General features: G+C 44.0%; 1 protein-coding gene across 1 annotated transcript in view; it reads left to right on the top strand.

Moving 5' to 3' along the window:
• LOC121867545 (putative neural-cadherin 2) overlaps positions 1 to 23,439 on the top strand; it is a 131,107-nt gene that overhangs the window by 21,631 nt on the left and 86,037 nt on the right. The window contains exon 2 of the mRNA XM_042367550.1: positions 14,709 to 14,831. Coding sequence (XP_042223484.1) covers positions 14,709 to 14,831 — 123 coding nt within the window. The remainder of the gene's footprint in view (positions 1 to 14,708; positions 14,832 to 23,439) is intronic.

The following is a 23,439-nucleotide window of genomic DNA, read 5'->3' on the forward strand; positions in this document are numbered from 1 at the left end:
GTGTCTAATGATTTTGTAAATAAGTTTACGAGGAGTCCGCTATTCTGTTCCTTACACTCTTTCAAAACTCGAGGGAAAATTTCATCTGGCCCTGGGTATTTTATCTTCTTTAATTTATTTATCTTCTTAAGAACATCCTCTTTTCTGATAGTGATATTCTTTAATTTCTCTTCTTCATTTCCCGTAAATATCAGTTCCACCTCTGGCATTTCCTCGTGAATTTCTTCTGTGAAAACTGATAAGAAGTAGCTGTTTAATGCTTTGCTTATTTTCTCACTATCATCTATCACTTCCCCTCTCTCTGACTTTAAAGGTCCCACTTTGTCCTTGACCTTTGTACTATATACCTGGAAAGAATCCCTTGGGATTCGCATTGGATTCTCTTGCTATCCTGATTTTGTTGTCCCTCTTTGCCTTCCTTACATTTTTCTTAACATTCCTAGATAGTTCATTATACCTATTTCTGAGATGCTCCTCCCCTCCCTTTAATTTCTTATAATTTACTTTCTTTATTCTTATGTTATGTTTAAGTTTTCTGGTCATCCACCTGGGGTCATTCTTATTTGACCTAATTTTTCTGTATGGCATATTTTGTTCTTATGCTTTACGTAGTATACTCGTGAATATATTATAGTTGTGATCAATTATTGTGTCGTCGGTGACCTCACCCGTTCCTACCGGGGACTGACCTGACTGTTCCCAGGTGACCTCACCTAGGTACCTTCTTAACCTCTCATAATCCGCTGATCGAAAGTCTGGGACTCTGACCATATTGTCATTGTTTTTCGTTTCCCAATTTAGGGTGAACCTGATTTCTCTGTGATCACTGTTCCCTAGTTCTTCCCCTATTGTGATATCTCTGATAATATTTTCTTTATTTGTTAATACTAGGTCTAATATATTGTTACCTCTAGTAGGTTCTGCAATTAGTTGTTTTAAAAAATTGTCCTGTACTGCATCTAGGAAGTCTTCAGATTCATCCTTTAATGTTGTCCCAGTCAATATTTCTGAAGTTGAAACACCCCATAATGCACAGGTTGTTGTATTTTGTTGCCCGACTTATTTTCTGCCATATGGACTGAGCTGCTTCTTTCCCAAGACTTGGGAGCCTGTAAATCACTCCCATAATTAGTTTTTCTCTTCCTTCCGCAGTTTCTACCCATATAGACTCAGTTCCTATTTCACCCTTTATTGAATTATTAATACAACATTTGAATGTATCCCTGACGAAAGGTGGAGTTGGCTTCCTGTAGGTGGAGTTGGCTTCCTGTAGGTGGAGTTGGCTTCCTGTAGGTAGAGTTGGCTTCCTGTAGGTGGAGTTGGCTTCCTGTAGGTGGAGTTGGCTTCCTGTAGGTGGAGTTGGCTTCCTGTAGGTGGAGTTGGCTTCCTGTAGGTGGAGTTGGCTTCCTGTAGGTGGAGTTGGCTTCCGAGCAAGAATCAGTGAACCTTAGGACAGTTAACGAGCGCTGTACTCACTCGGACACTGCAGCCACCGTTAACCTGCACTGCTCACATTGAGGGCATTTGTTTTACCCTGTAGCTGTTCTCTCTCTCTCTCTCTCTCTCTCTTGTCGCTCACACTTTTTAGATGTACAGCGTTTTGCGTTTTATATATATATATATATATATATACACACATACTTTTATACGTATACTTTTATATATATATTTGTTTTATCATGTAGCTGTCCTCTCTCTCTTATTTTTTTAGATATATACTTATCATATATACTTTTTATATATACTTTTATAGATAGAGTTTTAATCAGCCACAAAAGCCACTTTAGTTGAATGTTTCTCTCGATATTTCAGTTAATAATCTCGAGTGTAAAATATTTCTGTCCGGAGAGGCTGTGAGTGCAGCCGGCTTCAGTCCGTCCTCACAGCTCCACCTCCTGACGTTTGATGTTACAGACACAAGGTTTTGGTCAGTAAGATACAGTACAGATAACTTGAGGAGTATTTTACAACCCTTAAAACTGTGAAGCATTGGAAACATTGTCAATTTTAACGTAAAGAAACAAAATAGATATTATCTAATGTTCCTAAACTATATTAAGTATTTATTCGATTCAGTGGTAACTCTCTCTCTCTCTCTCTCTCTCTCTCTCTCTCTCTCTCTCTCTCTCTCTCTCTCACTTCCTGACAACTCGTGAATGCTTTTACCAGCTTAACTCTGGAGGAGGAGGTGAAGGTAGTGGCGAGAGCTGCCTACCGCAAGTGTTTTTAGTTTTTCTCGGAACAGTTTAAACCCGAAGAAACTTTATTTGTTCCAAGATTTATTTTAGTAAGCTTACCCCCGGGTGTGTGTGTGTGTGTGTGTGTGTGTGTATGTGTGTGTGTGTGTGTGTGTGTGTGTGTGTTCTAGTTTGGCTATATTATATCCATCCATCCATCCATCAATAACTCATATTTACCTTATTTACCTAATGGCCACCCAGTAGGGCCATTTTGAAGCCCAGTACTGTTCTCGATTCCACAGCTTGGATTGGTAGACTGTTCCATAGGTCTACCTACCAGCCTCCGTGTGAAGAACTATTTCCTTATGTCCTCTCGTGTTGGTGGTACGTGACACCACAAAGAAATGGTCCGGGTTCACGTTTTCCATCACTGTCAGGATATTTGGAGGATTCAGTGAGATCTACCCTATTGTGTCATGTCTGAAGGATTTAGTCCTAAGACCTTCAGTCTACTTGGATAATCTATATGACATAGCTCAGGAATCACCTTAGCCACTGTGTTGAACCTTTTCTAGGGGGAAGGTTTCCATGCCTGTATACAATGATCCAGACTGGGAGGTACTTCAGATTTGTACTGTTGAAGGAGCATTTCCCTACTTCTGTATCACAACTCTCTCTTCTCCTCCCTGGTGCCCCGAGTTGTTGTGCCGCCTTCAGTGAATCACCAAGATCTTTCTCCTTATCGACAGTATCCAGGAAAGTTTTATTAACGAAATATTTGTGATTAATGTTATATATAGTCCCCCTCTGACCGCAAATATTTACATGTCCAAAATACAGTGAAAAATACGAAAAAAAGATGGAAAAGTTAAGGATATCGGTTGACAATATGTTCAGGCCGCCAGAAGGTATATGACAGGTTGGTGGCGATCAACAACTAATGTGTGTGAAACATTTGACAGATATTGGTAATTGATGGTCGTGGGTGTAGACATCACTAGAGGTGTACTGTTAGGGTAGGGACTTGTTTTTGTTTTTTGTTAGAATTGGTGAGTTATGTGTCGGGGGGGGAGGGAGGAGGTCTGATAAAATATAGTATTATCAGTTTGTTTGTTTGTATGTCTGTGTTCAGTGGCACTCGTGTACGAACCTCAGTAAATATATGCAAATGTGTATAAATGTGCGAGTGTATATGTGTATCTGTACTCAACCCCACCCACACCATTATCCTCCCCTCATCTCCTCTCCAAACAACTGTACTTATATATAATATGTGTTGGTTGGTAGTGTCCAGTATATCGTGTCTTGAAGATAAAGGCAGAGCCACCATAAACCCGCCACCACCCAGCTGAGGCAGCACAGCGCCCCGGCTCTAACATACGACGGTGAAAATTGTGGCAATAACTGTCCGCAAGACGAGAGGATGCCCAGTGATATATCGACAGTTAGCCTACATAAGCCGACTCACCTCTCACCCATTCTGATAATCCCTATCTGTGAGGGAACGTTACTCGCCTGGATAAATGGCAGTGTAAAAAAACGTATTACCATATTTATCAGTTTTATTAGACGTTTGAGAATGACGGGTACGTTTGTCGAGGCCGGGATCTTTTTTTTTTAAGGGGGGTGAAGGGGGTAAGGGGGGGGGTAAGGTGGGTGGTATACGGAATGAGAGGCGGGAGGGAGTATTCAGGAGGAGAATATTACCGATTGAGTTAGTGAGGCTCGTATAGGTTAGTCTACGCTGGAATAAGAATGGCCTGTGGTCACGAGAAGTTGCCGTTTTCTTTAATTTGTTTAATACACCCATTCTCTCTCTCTCTCTCTCTCTCTCTGCTGAGGGTTAAGCACATTAAAATATTCCTCAAGATAGAAAAAATAACCAAATTCATTCAATATATTCAGTCTGATACAACAAGTAACATACTACAATATACTGTAATACTCAACGTTAAAATAGCTGTTACAAAGGCGAATTGTCGAACTAAGAATGAATTATCAGAGTTTGTAAACACGGAAACACATGTAAAAGACAACAATACCTTAATTTACAAAGGTTTACAAGTATTAAATATTAAGATTATAGATGAAATAACGAGGTAATACAAGAAATAACCAGATGCACCGATGTAGTTAAACCGTGTGAGTGTGGGAGTGAAATGACGGACGGGTGGGTGGGTGATGACTGACCAGCTGAAACATTAGTGGACGGCGGAAAGTGACGATTTACGAGGTGTGGAGTAGAGCCGTGTGATTGTAGTTACTTCTGTGTTCCAAGCCAAGTATTGGACACCACAGCTCGAGCGGGTAGACAGACAAATACAACACCGGACCTCAAGCCAACGATTTGATGTTCTTTTAAAACACTTTCAATTGTGTTTGTGTGAGGGAATGACTTAAATATTACTAAGTTCTTTTTTGATATAGACACATAGGTTGGTTAAATAAAGACATTTAGTATAATAGAGTTGTCTGAGGATTGAAGCGATTACAGGAGATGGAAAGACGTTATAATATAAAACTTTTCTCACAAACTAGTGAAAATCTTATTTTAATTCCTCTAAATTTACCCTTATATTAATTTAAATTCCCAGTAAAAAAAAATTTTTGATCAATAATTCAGGTTGTATTAATAGAATTTGAAAAGCTTAAGTGGGACATAAATTATTTATATCAAGGACTTTAGGAGTAAATTATTCGTCCCTGATGTAAATTATTGTTCTGTCGTTCGGGATCAGTAATGTAAGCGACCAGTTATATTCTGTAAATTACGTATATTATTATGTTGGGATTATTTGAGTTTGAAAAAAATATAACTATTTTTATATGTAACCGAAAGAAATGGAGGAAACATCAACTATATATATATTAATCTTCTGTATTTGTTTATTTGCACTCTCGCTGTAACTGTCGAGTATTAGACAATAATGCTTTACATGTATATAATAGAGCTGAACTGTGAGCGGTGTGGCTGACAAGAGAGAGAATTTAGAGAAACAGTGATAGTGGTGTGATAAATCAGTGACGCAGTACTACAGTGGTACAGTGATTTAGTTGGACTGACTTTATTTTATTCTCTTCGCTGCTGCTGCACTCCCTCACTACCCACGCCATCCACATCGGCCATGCCATCCACACCAACCTTCTTCGCCAATGCTCGCCCTCACTACCCACACCATCCTCACCACTCTCACCATTCACACTACCCACACCATCCACACCACCCTCTTTGACTACCACAGATATATTCATCAGCTGTGAGCTCTGTGTTCAAACATGAATCTGCTTTCGTGTGTGAGTGTGTGTGTAGGTGTTTGAGTGTGGAGCAAGCATTCACGGCCAATGATTGTATCTATAGCGGCAGTTAGGTAGAGATATGAAAGGCGTGCGTAAATACCCCGGCTTATCTTCAAACCACCTGGTATTAATCTGTCAGGTAGTGATAATCTGCCAGCTAGTGATAATCTGCGTCGAAAGGATTTTAAATCAACCTGAAAATATAAACGGGAATATATTTACCTTCACTTAAGCATTTCACACACACACACATAAGATACATATTTACTAAGTGATGACAGACAGACAGACAGACAGACAGACACATATACATTGCAACTATACCCAGATAGTTTCAACACGTCTGAACATGGATAAACCACCAGCTAGGAGGTTAATAACAGGTGGTGGAAGGTGGGAACAATGACCAATAGAAAATCATTACGTTCTCTGCCATGTGATGCATCGCCATACCGTTCACCTGTGATCTATGACTGCGTTAGACCAGAGAGAGAGAGAGAGAGAGAGAGAGAGAGAGAGGGAGAGAAAGTTAATAGAAGGAGGAGGATTTATGAGGATTTATGAGGATTTATTTTTGTGGGTAAATCCTGTGAGTATAATGATTTAGTCTCTTGCGTATGATGAGGGAGAGTGTGTTGGTGAGAGGCGTAGTAGGATGAAGGGGTGAGGGAGAGAGCTGGTGAGTGGGATAATGGTATATAGAGTGAGGGAGAGAGTGGGTGAGTGAAGGAGAGTGAGTGGGTGAGAGGATGGAGTGAGGGAGTGTGTGAGAGGATGGAGTGTGTGAGAGGATGGAGTGTGTGAGAGGATGGAGTGTGTGAGAGGAGAGATGGAGTGTGAGAGGATGGAGAGGATGTGTGTGTGTGGGGAGAGTGATGTGAGGAGTGTGAGTGTGTGAGGATGGGTGGTGAGAGGAGGTGTGTGAGAGGATGGAGTGTGTGAGAGGATGCAGTGTGTGAGGAGGGAGTGTGTGGGAGGAGGAGGGGGTGTGTGAGGATGGAGTGAGAGTGAGAGGGAGGGAGTGTGAGAGGATGGAGTGAGGGAGTGTGTGAGAGGATGGAGTGAGAGAGTGTGTGAGAGGATGGAGTGAGGGAGTGTGTGAGAGGATGGAGTGAGGGAGTGTGTGAGAGGATGGAGTGAGGGAGTGTGTGAGAGGATGGAGTGAGGGAGTGTGTGAGAGGATGGAGTGTGTGTGTGAGAGGCGTGGGAAGGACTCACCACCTACCAGCCAACATGATAGTGGCGAGCCCTGTACTGGGTATATATTGACGACAGTAACTGATACTCACTGACAGCCGAGTGTGAAGACCAGGCTGGAAGTTCAGTTCCCTATCACGCTGTTCTTGTGATATAACGCATACTAGCGCCTCTAACCTAACCTGTCACGCTGACCTTGTGATATAACGCATTCTAGCGCCTCTAACCTAACCTGTCACGCTGTTATTGTGATATAACGCATACTAGGGCCTCTAACCTAACCTGTCACGCTGTTCTTGTGATATAACGCATACTAGCGCCTCTAACTAACCTAACCTAACCTAACATACTCTAAACACTAATCTAATTTATCATAACCTAACGTACCTTAATCTCTAACCTAATCTATCCTAATCTCAAACATCTCTCCTAACCTAACCTAACACCTTAAATTCTAAACTAGCTTAATCTACCTAACCTCACACATCCTATAGCCTGTTCACTCACTCATTCAAACACAACACCTAACTTCTGAGCTGCCCAATCCTACACTATCGTAAATTCCTGCCGTGTCTAGTTTATATAAAAACCTTCAGTATTGAGTAACTGTCTTACTTTTTACCCGTGCTCAGAGCGCTACAATTCCGGAAGACTTTATTTTATTTCACGTACGACCTTCATAAAAAAAAAACGTGCATTCAGTTCCCTTCAGAAATTTTCATTGACTTTCCACCTATGTAGTCGTGAGGTAGTCTTTGTTTTGTATTAAGTTTTAAGAAAATTATTCGCCATTTGTTTATATTCGTTCTCAGATATAAGTATGCATTGACTTTGTTTACATCAGTTCTCCGAAAAGTCATCACTGAATCTCCTCGATTCTAGGAAGATTCATTGACCTTTACTCCCAGCTGAGTGACGAGCCCACCAGCCTCTTTCAACCGAGGAGAAATATCATGAATAACTAAACTGTGGCAACGTGATGAGCTAAGCTGCGTCTCGAGTGCTGACCTCCGCCACACGTCGCTGCACTTCAATGTGATGAAACCTAGTAACAACCTCTCGTATTCGGCTAGGCTCCACCCTCCACAGTTTCAATTATAGGTATTTCCTACCCATGAATACAGAGGTTCATCACATCACAACACACCCGCAGTGTGTGATATCTGACTCGTTATACTGTAATGCCAAGAATAACAGGATATGTGCTCAATCAAGGCTCATGGACTTGCATAGCGTGAGAGTTAATGTTTATTTAGTAGTGTTAGCATAAACTTTAACATTAAGTCCAGGTTTAAATTAACAAAAAGTATAAATTATTTATTGCCATTACTGTCTGTCGCTGCTGAACGCGTAACAGATCAGCTTGCGCGTCAATAGATGTGATTCTGGTGCGTCACGGTCACACAAGCCTCCAGCCGACCTCCGCGAGTAACTGTGGCCGCGGGTAGCAGTGAACATACTACACCCAATATCCAGAAATGTGACAGCCAATATACCCAGAGAAAACCCGACTATATACCCGACTTCTCACATACATTTAGTTTACAGTTTGATATTTGCTTTTAGGTAATTCGTTGAATATAAACACACGTTCACAAATGCCTCACCTTAAATTATAAAGATTACGTTTAAATAATTTGACACGCTAAAGCTCTTTAAAAAAAAATATAGCATTCATTTATACATTAACTAGATCCATTCACTTTAAACCAGACGAAATTAACATAGAGTTTTTAAAAGACTTTCTAGCGTAATGTTCTCTCTTGTCTGATGCCGAGCTAACCTGTCTAGTTAAAAGAGTTCCAGAAATAATCTTTACGTTATTTTAGTATCCTTATTTTTTCCTTCTTCAGCTTAAGTCAACTAATTAGGTACAACCATGGATCTTGAGTTAGGAGGATTATCCACATATGAACGTCTGAGATTCTAGTCATTATGTTGTGAGGAAGATGTGGTTTTCTCACCTCATAGGCTAACAACACACCCTGGAGTGCCTTTTAAGAACTCAGGTAGACTCGGGTAAAGAGAAGGCGTGAGAAACAAAGTAACGTCTCCATTAAGAAAAGTAAAGCAATGCGAGATGGATTAGGAAGTGTTGTTTAGTTGTTTTTACTGTTTTCGCTTTTCGTTGTTTCTGCAGCTGGTGAAGGAATAAAAAAAACTCCCCGCTCGACATTGTGTTCGGTACACCGCCACGCCGATGTCAACAAACTTGGCTCCTGATTAATTTCTATATCATAAAATTTAACTAATGTTTGGCGACTGTTGGAGTAGAGTTATGTGTACAGGATTTGTAAGGGGTTGGGTTAAGGGGTTGGGTTAAGGGGTTAGGTTAAGGGGTTTGGATTAAGGGTTTAGGTTAAGGGGTTAGGTCTAAAGGGCTGGATTGAGGCGATGGGTTGGGGGTTAGGTTAAGACATTGGGTTGAGGGGTTAGGTTAGGTTAAGACAATTGATTAAAGGATTTATCAAAGGGGTTGGTCTAAGAGGTTTGGATTAAGGGATTAAGCTAAAGGGTTTGAGTTAAGAGAGTTTAATGATAATGAAAATAAATATCCAAAAATCCAGAACTTGATCATATGTATACGAATGACGGTTTGATGGTCCTAACACGACGAGATTTAACCTGACGAAGATGTTGCCTCTCCTGACCTGGATCAGACCGGGACATCATCCTCTGTACTGACACAAAGGACGAATAACACCTAAGAATAGTATACAACTCAGTATCATTGTTTGTTGTTGATGGTGGTGTAGCTGACGTGTTGTGTAGCTGACGTGTTGTGTACCTGACGTGTTGTGTACCTGACGTATGATGTAACTGACGTATTGGGCAGCTGATATACTATATAAATCACATTTAGTACAAGTAATATTTAGTGCAGTGGGCGGACGGACGGACGGACGGACGGATAATAGAGATACGAAATGAGAAAAAAAAGTCATTAAAAAAATCTCTCGCTGTGTATTTAGGAAGGCGGAAATTAAAGAGCTCCTCGTCGAGAAAGATGGTTCATGGGTATGTAGATCTGGGCCCTCTTCCCCGCCCCCCTTCCCCTCTGTCGACCCTTTCTTCCCATTACCCTTGACCCCTCCCTCTTCCTCCCACCTTCCCTCGACCCTCTCTCTCCCCCTCCCTCGACCCTCCCTCGACCCCTCTACCCCCTACCCCCATCTCCCTCTACCTCCGTCCCTCCCTCGATCCTCCCTCTCCTCCTTCCTCCCTCCCTCGACCCTCCTCTCCCCACCCCATCTCCCCTCTACTCCCCCATCTTCCCCTCCGTCCCTCCTCGATCCTCCTCGACCCTCTTCCTCGATCTCTCTCTCCCTCGGACCCTCCTCTCTCACCTCCGTCCCTCCTCGATCCTCCCTCTCCCCCTACCCCATCTCCCCCTCTACCTCCCGACCTCCCTCCTCCCTCCCCTCGACTCTTCCCCCACTCCCCGACCCCCTACTTCCTCGACCCCTCTCTCTCTCCCTACCTCGACCCCTCTCTCTCCCCCCCATTCGACCCCTCTCTCTCCCCTACTCGACCTTCCCCTACCTCGACCTCTCTCTCCCTACCTCGACCCCTCTCTCTACCTCGACCCTCTCTCCCCCATCTTCGACCTCTTTCCCTACCTGGACCCTCTCTCTCTCCTCTACCCTCGACCCTCTCTCTCCCCTCCCTCGACCCTCCCTCGACCCATTTTAAGAAACCCGGTCTCAGTCTCGTCTCAATGAAGCTTCAGTCTCTTGTAGTTACTGAAGCTCTTGAGTCTTTTTCCTTTTTATTAGCCTTTAGACAGTTTGGTACCTGGCTAAGTGGAACAAGGTGATGAAACGTACAGGAAGGGCTTAGAGTCTTAGACTATCTAACCTAACCTAACCTCACCTTTACCTAATCTACCATACCCTAACCTCACCTAATGCATCCTAACCCTAACCTAATCTAAACTAATTAAGCCTAACCTAACCAAGCCTCACGTAACCTAATCTAGCCGTACACACCTCCCACAGCAGTGTAAATAATCACACAGAAATTGAAACACCAGGACACCAACACAAGCAGCAATACACAGTTCCCACAGCAATACCACAACACAGAGAGAGAGGCACACACACCTCCCACAGCAATATACACAGTCACACAGCAGTTGAAACAGCAGCACAGCAACACAAGTAGCCTTACACAGCCCCTACATAAACCATCTACAACAATATCCCAAGAATTAATAGACTTGAGCCATTTTATCTCGCCAACACTCCTGTAACAACACCGAGAGGTCTCTCTGTTCTCTACAGTGTTCCGCCTGAAGACTTTAATTGGTTGAGTCGGACTAACAAACAAACAATCTGAACTTTTAGCATTTAGACGAGTTTAAAGAAAGGTTTTATGATCTTACGATACGATACGAAGTCATTAGTTAGAAGGTGAAAGAAGATTATTAGGGAATTGAAGAAAAAAGTGGTGAAACTGAAATACAGTAGAGTAGAAAGAATCTGGGCTCAACCAGATCGCTTAACTTTACATATTAGTAGTCTTGTTTATAAACTTTGACTATATAATCTACCAGACAGTTTTATGTGGCATCTATGAATATATATATATATATATATATATATATATATATATATATATATATATATATATATATATATATATATATATATATATATATATATATAATGAATGTGGTATTAAATTAATGTATGTAAAAAAAAGGTTACATATATATCACAAGTATTTCCAATTCATTGCTTCATAAAACACAGGACATTATTTCAACCTACGCTATACATCACGCCGGGAGAACCATATATACGGTTGTGTGTAATAATTCCTTTATTGTTTTTTGGTGAAAATAGTGAAATATCGGGCAGCAGAAAGCTTGTGTTCCAATAAAACTTCCATGGGTATAACTCTGTTGGATGTCTCGGTATTTTCATTGGGGTCTACCTTCCAAAAAAAAGAAAATGGGGTAAATATTTTAGTTTATGAAAGAAAACGTATTTGCATTAATATCATAGACTTAATTAAAACTAAAAATTTGGCTCGCCTGACGAATGGCAAAAAAAATCCAAATAGGTTGAAAATGCCGAAAAAAATATCTATCTACCCATCTATCTAATCTTTTTTGTTCATATCTACCAAAAAAAAGCTAATCCGGGTAAATTATCCTAGTACCAACCAAATAAATGTTGATAAAGACGATAATAATGAAATAACAGACGAAAAAAACTCCCCGAAACAATACCAACAAAAAAAATATTCCAGTGGCATTTTTTTCAATTGATAGTTTGTGATGAGAATTCACCAGCGTAGCGTGACGAGACTGTGTGAGCAAGAGGAGGGAAAATATCAAAATGAAATTGCTGTGGCGGGCTGACTGGCTGGCTGGGTGGGTGGGTGGCGGGTGGCTGACTGGCTAGGTGGGTGGCGGGTGGCGAGGAGTATGACGCCCAGTGAATGTGTGTTGTTTTCCCCGCTGGCTTGTGACTTATATTCTTTAGACGTGGGTGTGGATAGATGCTATAAGATGTACTTTGTATACTGTGTGTGTGTGTGTGTGTGTGTGTGTGTGTGTGTTGACGCTGTTGGATACTGTGAGTGAATATTTTTGTTTTTATTTTTTGCTGATTGTTATATATCCGTTTTCCTCTCTCTCTCTCTCTCTCTCTCTCTCTCTCTCTCTCTCTCTCCAACAACTCAGAATTTTCCATTGCACTTACTAACTTTCTTTCCATCTCAACCTCACAAACAATAAAAAAAAATTCAACGACTATCCTAACCTAACCACATCAAATTGTCAAAAGTGTCCAGTGAATTGTGATCATCAGTGTACAGTTCCCGTTAAAGCATTTCAGTGGCTCTTTGTCAGGTATACAAATTGAGAAAGCGAGGACTGTTCCCGGGTGTAGGAGGTGACATAGAGACGACTTGAATGACACGGCGTAGAAAATGAAAGCTCAAGAATTGTTGTTATCGTGGACATTATTCGGGTGAGTGTTGGCGTCAGTCAGTCATACACACACACACACACACACACACTAGCTCTTGCTGTTGTTGGTGGAGGAAGTGGAAGGAGAGGGAGGAGGAGAGGAGTAGAAGAGGGTAAGTAGGAGGGGGAGGTGAGGGACGAAGAGTAGGAGAGGGATGAGGAAGATGGGTAGAAGAGGGAGGAGGTGGAAGAAGAGTAAAGAAAGGAGAAGAGGTGAGACGAAAACAAGGAGCACGAGGAAAAGGAAGAACAGGAAGGAGGAGGAGGAAGATATTTAAGAACATGGAGCATCAAGGAGGTCACAACAACAAAGCTCTTCAACGATATAGAGAGGTGGTGGTGAAGGTGGAGGCTCTCACAAAGTATACAGTAGTGTGTCTCCAGGGACCCAACACCCTATACTAGAGAGACTGACGAAGTGGACCACGGGAGCTCACGATGTCAAACGTGTTGTCGTGGGTTGAGTTCGGCTTACCCATGCAGCTCAACTCCATTGTTTGTTTTACTAGACACAAGGCACCCGGCGAGCGATGACTGCGATATCACTATGTTAGCCAGTTTATGGGGGGTGAGACAGTGCCACAAATCCCACATTTTAGTTAGCATCCCCTAGAGGCCTAGACCATGGGTTAGTTAAGACGTCCTCACCCTCCCCTCCCCCTCCTGGAGGGAATGGGATTCTACACACAGTCCTTTACCACGACCCCGCCCTGTGGACTGTCAGTGACACGAGACTGTGTGCCAACCCAAGGTTGTTATCCCCTGTGGAAAGATCACGTGTGGAAGCCTGGCTGCAACAAGAGGATCCAGGTTGGCAGTAAATGTATCATTTGAAGAATTAAGGCTCTCTTAAGTCATACCCATAGTAGAGTAATCACATGTGTCCCCAAGTTGAAAATTCTCTCTTTGTGAAGATTAATTTTATTACAGCGTGAACGTGAGTGACTCATATATCCATGCAAATTGTAAATCATTGTATGGAAGCTTGACAAATAAATGTAAGTGCAATTATCTGCCCGTATCTGTGATCCTATCTTATTATTACTAAAGGTAATGACAGATTGGTTATGACAAAGTATAACCAATAACTTAGATGGATGTTGGAAATTAATGGAACTCAATAAATCATCATTTATCAAGTATAAATCATGGAATGTCGGGTGGTGGAGTGAACTTCTACGTAGATACACCATAATCTCCTGTAAGTAACCAGTGTGAAGGTCTTGCTCTACGGTAAGAAATATAAGAAACACAAAACTTAATATGATATCCATCCAGACATATTAAACCCGTGACATCTCTCTCTCTCTCTCTCTCTCTCTCTCTCTCTCTCTCTCTCTCTGGGTCGACCTCCTCAACTCACACTTTTTAACATGTGAAAGACTTGTTCTATCAACCACGAGACGTCTTGTATTTTTTCACACATGATATAATATGGTTGACAGGTGTGTGTGTGTGTGTGTGTGTGTGTGTGTGTGTTATTCATTGTCATACATTTTATAGCCTTGTACACGAGAAAGAGAGAGAGAGAGAGAGAGAGAGGGAGAGAGATTGTGTATAATTGATCTAAAGTGGTTTAGTATACAGGGTATTGTAATAAGTCCAACAGAGTGAGCTGTTTCAGACCCTCACCTCACCTCACCTCACCTCACCTACTTCAAGATTCTCTTTCTCTGCCTCTTGTAACACTGTGTTTAAGTCTTGTGTCTAGAACGTGTTGTCCCCCCCACTGGTGTGTGAGACTTAAGTAGTCCTCATCCTCGAGCACAAAGTCAACTGCTATTATGTACGATATAAATAATGTTTACGTAGAGATATCACCTGAGTATGTTTACCTCTGAGATTAGCAGCTGTTTCCCGCTCTCATAAATAACTACAATTAACATTTAAACAAAGTAATGGAAAATTTGTTCAGCAAGATTACATAATATATTGCCTAGTGTTTAATTAAAGGACAAAGTTATTATATTCCACATCTACGCCATCCATTTATCGCCACTTGTTCCTGCTTTTTTTCTCCTTTTATTCACATTTTATTCCTCTTGTGTTTACAGCGACGCGGCTCCTGTCAGGGTCTGGGCCCCTGGAGTTCTCGGAGCCTCGCTACTGCGCCGTCCTGTCTGAAGACGCCCAGCTGGCGGCCACCGTCCTGGCTGTCACTGCCACACACAGTCAAGGTCAGTCACACCCTCCCTGGTCACTATCACACACAAGCAAGGTCAATCACACCCCTCTAGTCACGATCACACACAAGTAAGGTCAGTCATACCCTCCTTGGTCACTATCACACACAAACAAGGTCAATCACACCCCCGTGGTCACTATCACACACAAACAAGGTCAGTTATAAGAACATAAGAATGGAGGAAACTGCAGCGGGCCTATTGACGCCATACTGGGCAGTCCCATTTACACTCAACCCCTATCGGTCATATACCCATCCAACCTATGTTTGAAGCTATCCAACGTATTCGAGTTAATGATGATATTTGGTAACTTCATCCACTACTCTATTTCCAAACCAATGTTTACCTATCTCACGCCTAAATCTAAATTTGTCTGATTTAAAACCATTGTTACGAGTTCACTCCTGGTTGGATAGTTTGAGTACCTTTGTAATGTCACCTTTGTTTAACCCTGGCTTCCATTTATACACCTCTATCATATCGCCCCTCACTCAACGTCTCTCGAGGGAGTGCAAATTAAGATGCTTTAACCTTCTCTGTACTCAAGGTTCCTAATGCCCGGGATTAGTCTTGTCATTCTCCTCTGAATTCTTTCTAAAGGATTCTATATCCAATCTGTAATACGGTGACCAGAACTGAACTGCGTAATCCAATTGAGGTCTCACAAACGCAAGATATAGTTTTAAGATGACCTCGCTAGTCTTGTAACTAACACTCCTTTGTATGAATCCAAGCACTTTGTCAGCCTTGTTGCGTGCAAATACACATTGTTTACTTGGCTTAAGATTCCTACTTATCATTACTCCTAAATCTTTCTCACAGTCGCATTTCTCTATAACATCGTTGTTCATCTGGTATCTCGTTTCTCTGTTTACATCTCCTAAACTATATACTTTACATTTTACTACATTAAATTTCATCTGCCATTTTTCAGACCATTCGGAAAATTGGTTTGATCTTCCTGTAGTTTTGCGGAGTCCTCGTCAGATATAATTACACGTCCTATTTTAGTGTCATCAGCAAATTTACTTAAGTTGCTGTCTATGCCTATATCTATGTCGTTTATGTATACAATAAATAGTAATGGTCAGAGTCACACCCTCCCTGGTCACTGCCACACACAGGCAAGGTCAGTCACACCACCTGCCCACCAACCCCACACACCCCCACCCCCTGGTCACACACACAGGCAAGGTCAGTCACACCCTCCCTGGTCACTGCCACACACAGGCAAGGCAGTCACACCCACCTGGTCACCCACACACAGGCATGGTCAGTCACACCCACCTGGTCACTGCCACACACAGGCATGGTCAGTCACACACCTGGTCACTGCCACACACAGGCAAGGTCAGTCACACCCCCTGGTCCTCCCAACGGAGCGCGACACCCATCTCACCGTCACCCCGTGACACACCCACCCACACACCACCCCCCACAGCGGTCATCCCCCTGTCACTGCCACACAGGCATGGTCAGTCAACCCACCTGGTCACTGCCACACACAGGCATGGTCAGTCACACCCCCAGGTCACTGCCACACACAGGCATGGTCAGTCACACCCTCCCTGGTTTCTGTCTTTAACTGTCTCTTTGCCTTTCCTAAACTGACTAAAGGACTGACTTTTCATAGTCATTCTCTCTCGAGCTTTGTCGTATATTTTCATTAATAATAAAAGCTAAAAAGGAACCCAGTTCCTGTCCTAATAACTCTTAAACCAACTTACAAACCCAAGCTGCAGTCACACACACACACACACACACACACACACAATCATCCGTAATAAAAGTCCCATCGTCTGTACTTTATTTGTCTAGTAATATTCTGAATCATCCTAATCGACCGTAAAATCGTTATCATCCTCTCGTTTCCTCCAGTGGTCTATTGTCCGAGGTGCTTCATCTATGGTTAGTCTTGTGCTTAACGTTAAGGTTTCCTAAAATTCTGCTCAGACTCTGTCTCCCAACTGGTGCTGAGAGAGTGTTCAGTTTTCATCAAGTATTTACCATATTTGTTATTTTGTGGTGGGAAATATTTGAGTTAATAATAATAATAATAATAATAATAATAATAATAATAATAATAATAATAATAATAGATAAAACAATAATAATGATAGCTACAATAATGATGATAATAATACCCCTTATCCCGTCGAATTAGAAATTAAGGTTTTGAATAAATTTAAAAGTTTAGGAATTAAAGGAAACAAAAAAATTCGCATAAAAGTTTCAGGAACTGATTCATTAGTCTTTGAAAATCAGTGAAACGTGTCCGACAGTCATTAGCGCAACCTATTACCAAAATAACAACATTGACAGTTTGTTTAATCCAACTACGAATGCTCATGTGTTTGTTTACATTCAGGAAGTGATTCGTTGTGCCATCTACCAGACTCTCAGACTAGAAAGACTTGTTGTTATTCTACTAGCATACGAGTTTTTCTCACTCTCAGACACACACACCTACTACTACTACTACTACTACTACTACTACTACTACTACTACTACTTTGCTGTCACCCGGAATCGAGTATGACGATCATCCAGCTAAGATACAATGATACAAGTTATTAAGGATGTCACCTTCGTTGGTGAGCTCTAAGGCGACTCGAGAGGCCGATACGAGATCGGCAGGGCTGTCCATAGATGTTGCACGTCTGGAAGGCTACATCTAGTGTGGGAGGGTCGGCGACGTCGTCTTTCCAGCGCTGGCGCTTGCCTGCCTCGGTATGCAGTCGGGCTAACTCGAAAGTATTGTCACCTTCTCGTGTGGTGCCTCCGTTACGATGTGAGTAATCGTCTCCCAGGTGAGGGGGTCGATTTGGCACTTTTTCAGGTTTGTCTAAAGACTAACCTTATTACCTTTTCAATTGCCCGCCGGCGTTACTTTTACTATTCGTTAGGTGAATGTAAATTAACCTGTTTTGGCAGTCTACTGTCGTCCATGCGGGTAACATGGCCAGTCCAGCGTAGTTGTTCATGGATAATGGTAGCCTCGATACTCCTACAGTTGGTGTCAGCAAGAATACTGGCATTTGTATTCTTGTCTTCCCAGCGAACTCGGAGGATGGAACGTAGACTACGTTGGTGAAAGTTTCAAGTGCCTTGAGGTGCCTCCTGTATGCAACTCATGTTGTGCTGCCATATAGCAAGGTGGGGAGGACCACTGCTTTATATACGTGCATCTTGTAGATAAGTTCAGCCCCTGCAGCTGAAGACTCGGGTACAGAGTCTGCCAAAGGCTTGAGATGCACATTTGATCCGATGTTGAATCTCTTCATCAATCTCCGCAGTGATGGACAGGTGGGAGCCGAAATACTGAAAGTGGGTATCATTAGAGAGGGTAGTACCGTTAAGCTGGACGGATGGCGGTGTGGCTGAACCAGGGGCAGGCTGAAAGAGAATCTGAGTCTTACATACATTGACCTCGAGGCCGAAGTGTGCATACGCATCTGCATAGGCGTTCAGGATCTCCTGTAGGTGGCATTCAGTGTGAGCGACGAGGGTGATATCGTCTGCATACTGATATTTAGTATGGAAGCGACTGACACCTTTGTTCCTGCCTAGAGTCGTCTTATGTTGAAAAAACCCTTCATCCGGTACTGGATGTTCACCTCGCCGGCTAAATTGACGAGTAAAGAAGGCAGCCAAGAAATTGGAAAAGAGTTGGTGCCAGTCCACATACTTGTTTTATCACCGTTTGGATGGGGAAGAATTCAGACTGGGTGCCATTGTGCAGGACACTGCCGTTCATGCCATCGTGGAGGTCCCCCACAATGGCGATGAATTCTGGTGGACGCCAAAACGGCTGGGGGTCCGCCAGAGGGCTTCCCTGTTGACCGAGTCGAAGGCTTTGGTAAGGTCGATGAAGGCCATGTACAGGTCACGACGCTGTTCTCTACACTTTACCTGTATCTGGCGGGCAGCAAAGTTCATGTCAGTGGTGCCACGTGATGGTCTAAACTTCTAAAGCCACATTGAGAATCTGGGAGGAAGTTTTCCGCCTCAGGAAAAAGTCTGTTCAGGAGGACTCTGACTATAATCTTGCCAGCTACGGACAGTTAGCCTGTGTTGGATAGATTGGCGAATGGCAAAGCCAACTCCGTAAATGTGGTTTCTCTCCACAGCAGGCTTACCCTTCCAGAAAAAGGTATAGCCAGACCCCTGTTCTGTGAGTCGACCCTCGTCTGGGAGTCGGGACTCACTAATGGCTGCTATGTCAATGTTATACCTCGCCAGCTCTTTTGCCACAAGGACAGTTCTTCTTTCAGGACGCGCATTTGTGCCAGTAACCAGAAGAGTCCTGCCATTCCATTTAGAAGAAACACACACACACACACACACACACACACACACAACTATACAAAAAATCAGTGTCATTAATATAGAAATTATAATTTAATACCATCTACTTTCTACAAGCAACTAATGTACGAACGTGTACAGACTCGCAAGCGCAGAATGCATTCGATCGAAACTTTGGGGGTTGATAATAGAGTTGTCGAGTCAATTTAAGTAAGACAAGTTCATTCCCACAACCATTTCTTGGCGAACAATACCACTGGCGAGTGATTTAAGTACAGGAGTGTTCCCACTACCAGTTGTCCGCTAATAAACCTTTTGTAACGATTCAGTAATATTAATATGTCCTCCCACTACCTGTTGTCAGCTAATAAACCTTTTGTAACGATTCAGTAATATTAATATGTCCTCCCACTACCTGTTGTCAGCTAATAAACCTTACGATTAATATGTCCTCCCACCTTGTCACTAAAAACATTCCTCCACTACCTGTTGTCAGCTAATAAACCTTTTGTAACGATTCAGTAATATTAATATGTCCTCCCACTACCTGTTGTCAGCTAATAAACCTTTTGTAACGATTCAGTAATATTAATATGTCCTCCCACTACCTTTTGTCAGCTAATAAACCTTTCTAGTTGTTAAAGATGTATAGGTCACACTACCCACAGTGTTGACATACGAACACAGTCAAGACCAAGAACATTCTGTTGACTTAAGACTTTGGTTCACTAAGTTTCCCAGAACAAGTGATTTGACAACACTGTATATATTTATTTTATTTATTTATTTATTTATTTAATTTTTATTTAAGTTCTCTGTTGTTTGGTGTCTTGTAAATGTTTGTTATGGAATTAATGATTTTACTATATAAAGAAAGTCGGGTTACGTTGATAGTACTGTATCCGTCCGTCAATCCGTCCCGTGTAAGTATGTACCTCCGTCCGTCTGTCCGTGTAAGTATGTACCTCCGTCCGTCCGTCCGTCCGTCCGTGTGTGTATTTCTGTTCGTCCTTCTGTGTGTGTATGTCTGTACGTCCATGTGTGCGTCTCCGTCCATCCATCAGTAAGTGTGTGCGTCTCTGTCCACGTCTTTCTCCATCCGTCTGTCCTTGTGTGTACGTCTCTGTCTGTCCGTGTGGTCTTTTGGTGTCGGGGGTGTGTGTGGGTCTTTGGTGCCGGGGTGTGTGTGTGGGTCTGTGTGGTCTTTGGTGTCGGGGGTGTGGGCCCGTGGTCTCTGTGCCGGGGGGTGTGTGGCCTGTGGTCTCTGGTGTCGGGGTGTGTGGCTGTGTTCTTGTGTTGGTGTGTGTGGCCCGTGGTCTCTGGTGCCGGGGGGTGTGGCCCGTGTGGTCTTGGTGTCGGTGTGTGGCCCGTGTGGTCTTTGGTGTCGGGGGTGTGTGGCCGTGTGGTCTCTGGTGCCGGGGTGTGTGGCCCGTGTGGTCTCTGGTGCCGGGGGTGTGTGGCCTGTGGTCTTGGTGCCGGGGTGTGTGGTCTGTGGTCTCTGGTGCCGGGGTGTGGTCCGTGTGGTCTCTGGTGCCGGGGGTGTGTGGCCTGTGGTCTCTGGTGCCGGGGGTGTGGGCCCGTGTGGTCTTTGGTGTCGGGGGGTGGCCTGTGGTCTCTGGTGCCAGGGTGTGTGGTGGTCCTGGTGCCGGGGGTGGGTCCGTGTGGTCTTTGTGTCGGGGGTGTGTGGCCTGTGGTCTCTGGGACCGGGGGTGTGTCTGTGTGGTCTCTGGTGCCGGGGTCTGTGGTCTCTGTCGGGGGTGGTGTGTCGTGTGGTCTCTGGTGCCGGGGTGTGTCTGTGTGGTCTTTGTGTCGGGGTGGCCTGTGGTCTTTGGTGTCGGGGATGTGGCCCGTGTGGTCTCGGTGCTGGGTAGGTGGTCCCTGGTGCCGGGGTGTGTCCGGTGTAGTCGGGGCAGGGGTCTGTGTGGTCCTGGTTGGGGTCCGTGTGGTCCTGGTGCCGGGGTGGGTCCGTGTGGTCCTGGGGCAGGGCCCGTGGTCTTGGTGGTCCTGGTGCCGGGGGTGGTCCGTGTGGTCCCGTGTCGGGGTGTGGTCTGTGTGGTCTTTGTCAGGGGTCTGTGTGGTCCTGGTCGGTGTCCGTGTGGTCTCCTGGTCAGTGTCCGTGTCCTGGTGGTCTGTGGTCCTGGTGTGTGTCTGTGTGGTCTCAGTCGGTGTGTCTGTGTGGTCTCTGGTGTCGGGGGTGTGGCCCGTGTGGTCTCTGGTGTCGGGGTGTGGCCCGTGTGGTCTCTGGTGTCGGGGGTGTGTGGCCCGTGTGGTCTCTTGGTGCCGGGGTGTGGCCCGTGTGGTCTCTGGTGTCGGGGGTGTGTGGCCCGTGTGGTCTCCCGGTGCCAGAAAACCATCTTTTTAAGGTGAGACAGATTGTATGAGTATGGAAACACAGAAGAAGGCAGAGCATTCCACAGTTTGGCTGTGGAGGAAAGAAGGCTGTACTATAACGGGTTATTGTAGTGTGACCGACATCCACAGAGAAATGATGGGCACTGCGGGCAAGACGTGTTACGAGCCCATGACCTTCCTGGCGGTACACAGGATGCCGAATCCACCGAACATGACACCACCACCACTTAAACATGACACACCACCACTTGACACATTACACACCACCACTTAACACATGACACACCACCACTTAACACATGACACACCACCACTTAACACATGACACCACCACTTAACACATGACACACCACCACTTAACACACACACACCACCACTTGACACATGACACACCACCACTTAACACATGACACCACCACTTAACACATTACACACCACCACTTAACACATGACACACCACCACTTAACACATGACACCACCACTTAACACATGACACACCACCACTTAACACATTACACACCACCACTTAACACATGACACACCACCACTTAACACATGACACCACCACAACACAGACACCACCACTTAACACATTACACACCACCACTTAACACATGACACACCACCACTTAACACATGACACACCACCACTTAACACATGACACCACCACTTAACACATGACACCACCACTTAACACATGACACCACCACTTAACACACGACACACCACCACTTAACACATTACACACCACCACTTAACACATGACACCACCACTTAACACATGACACCACCACCACCACTTAACACATGACACACCACCACTTAACACATGACACACCACCACTTAACACATGACACACCACCACTTAACACATGACACACCACCACTTAACACATGACACCACCACCACTTAACACTTGACACCACCACTTAACACCATGACACCACCACTTAACACATGACACACCACCACTTAACACATGACACCACCACTTAACACATGACACCACCACTAACACATGACACACCACCACTTAACACATGACACCACCACTAACACATACACACCACCACTTAACACATGACACCACCACCACTTAACACATGACACACCACCACTTAACACATGACACCACCACTTAACACAACCACCACCACTTAACACATGACACCACCATAACACATGACACACCACCACTTAACACATGACACCACCACTTAACACATGACACACCACCACTCAACACATGACACCACCACTTAACACATTACACACCACCAAACACACACCCAACAATCCACCCAACACGCACCACCACAACACATGACACCACCACTAACACATGACACCACCACAACACATGACACACCACCACTAACACATACACCACCACAACACATGACACACCACCATACACATGACACCACCACTTAACACATACACACCACCACTTAAACACATGACACACCACCACTTAACACATGACACCACCACTTAACACACATACCACCACTAACACATGACACCACCATTAACACATGACACCACCACCACTTAACACATGACACACCACCATAACATGACACACCACCACTAACACAGACACACCACCACTTAACACATACACACCACCACTTAACACAGACACACCACCACTAACACATGACACACCACCACTTAACACATGACACACCACCACTTAACACATGACACACCACCACTTAACACATGACACACCACCACTTGACACATGACACCACCACCACTTAACACATGACACCACCACCACTAACACATACACACCACCATAACCATGCACACCACCATAACACATGACACCACCACTAACACATGACACCACCACCACTGACACACACACCACCACTAACACATGACACCACCACTGACACATAACACCACCACTTACACATTACA

This window comes from Homarus americanus, unplaced genomic scaffold (assembly GCF_018991925.1).
Source record: "Homarus americanus isolate GMGI-L3 unplaced genomic scaffold, GMGI_Hamer_2.0 scaffold23598, whole genome shotgun sequence".
NCBI lineage: Eukaryota > Metazoa > Arthropoda > Malacostraca > Decapoda > Nephropidae > Homarus > Homarus americanus.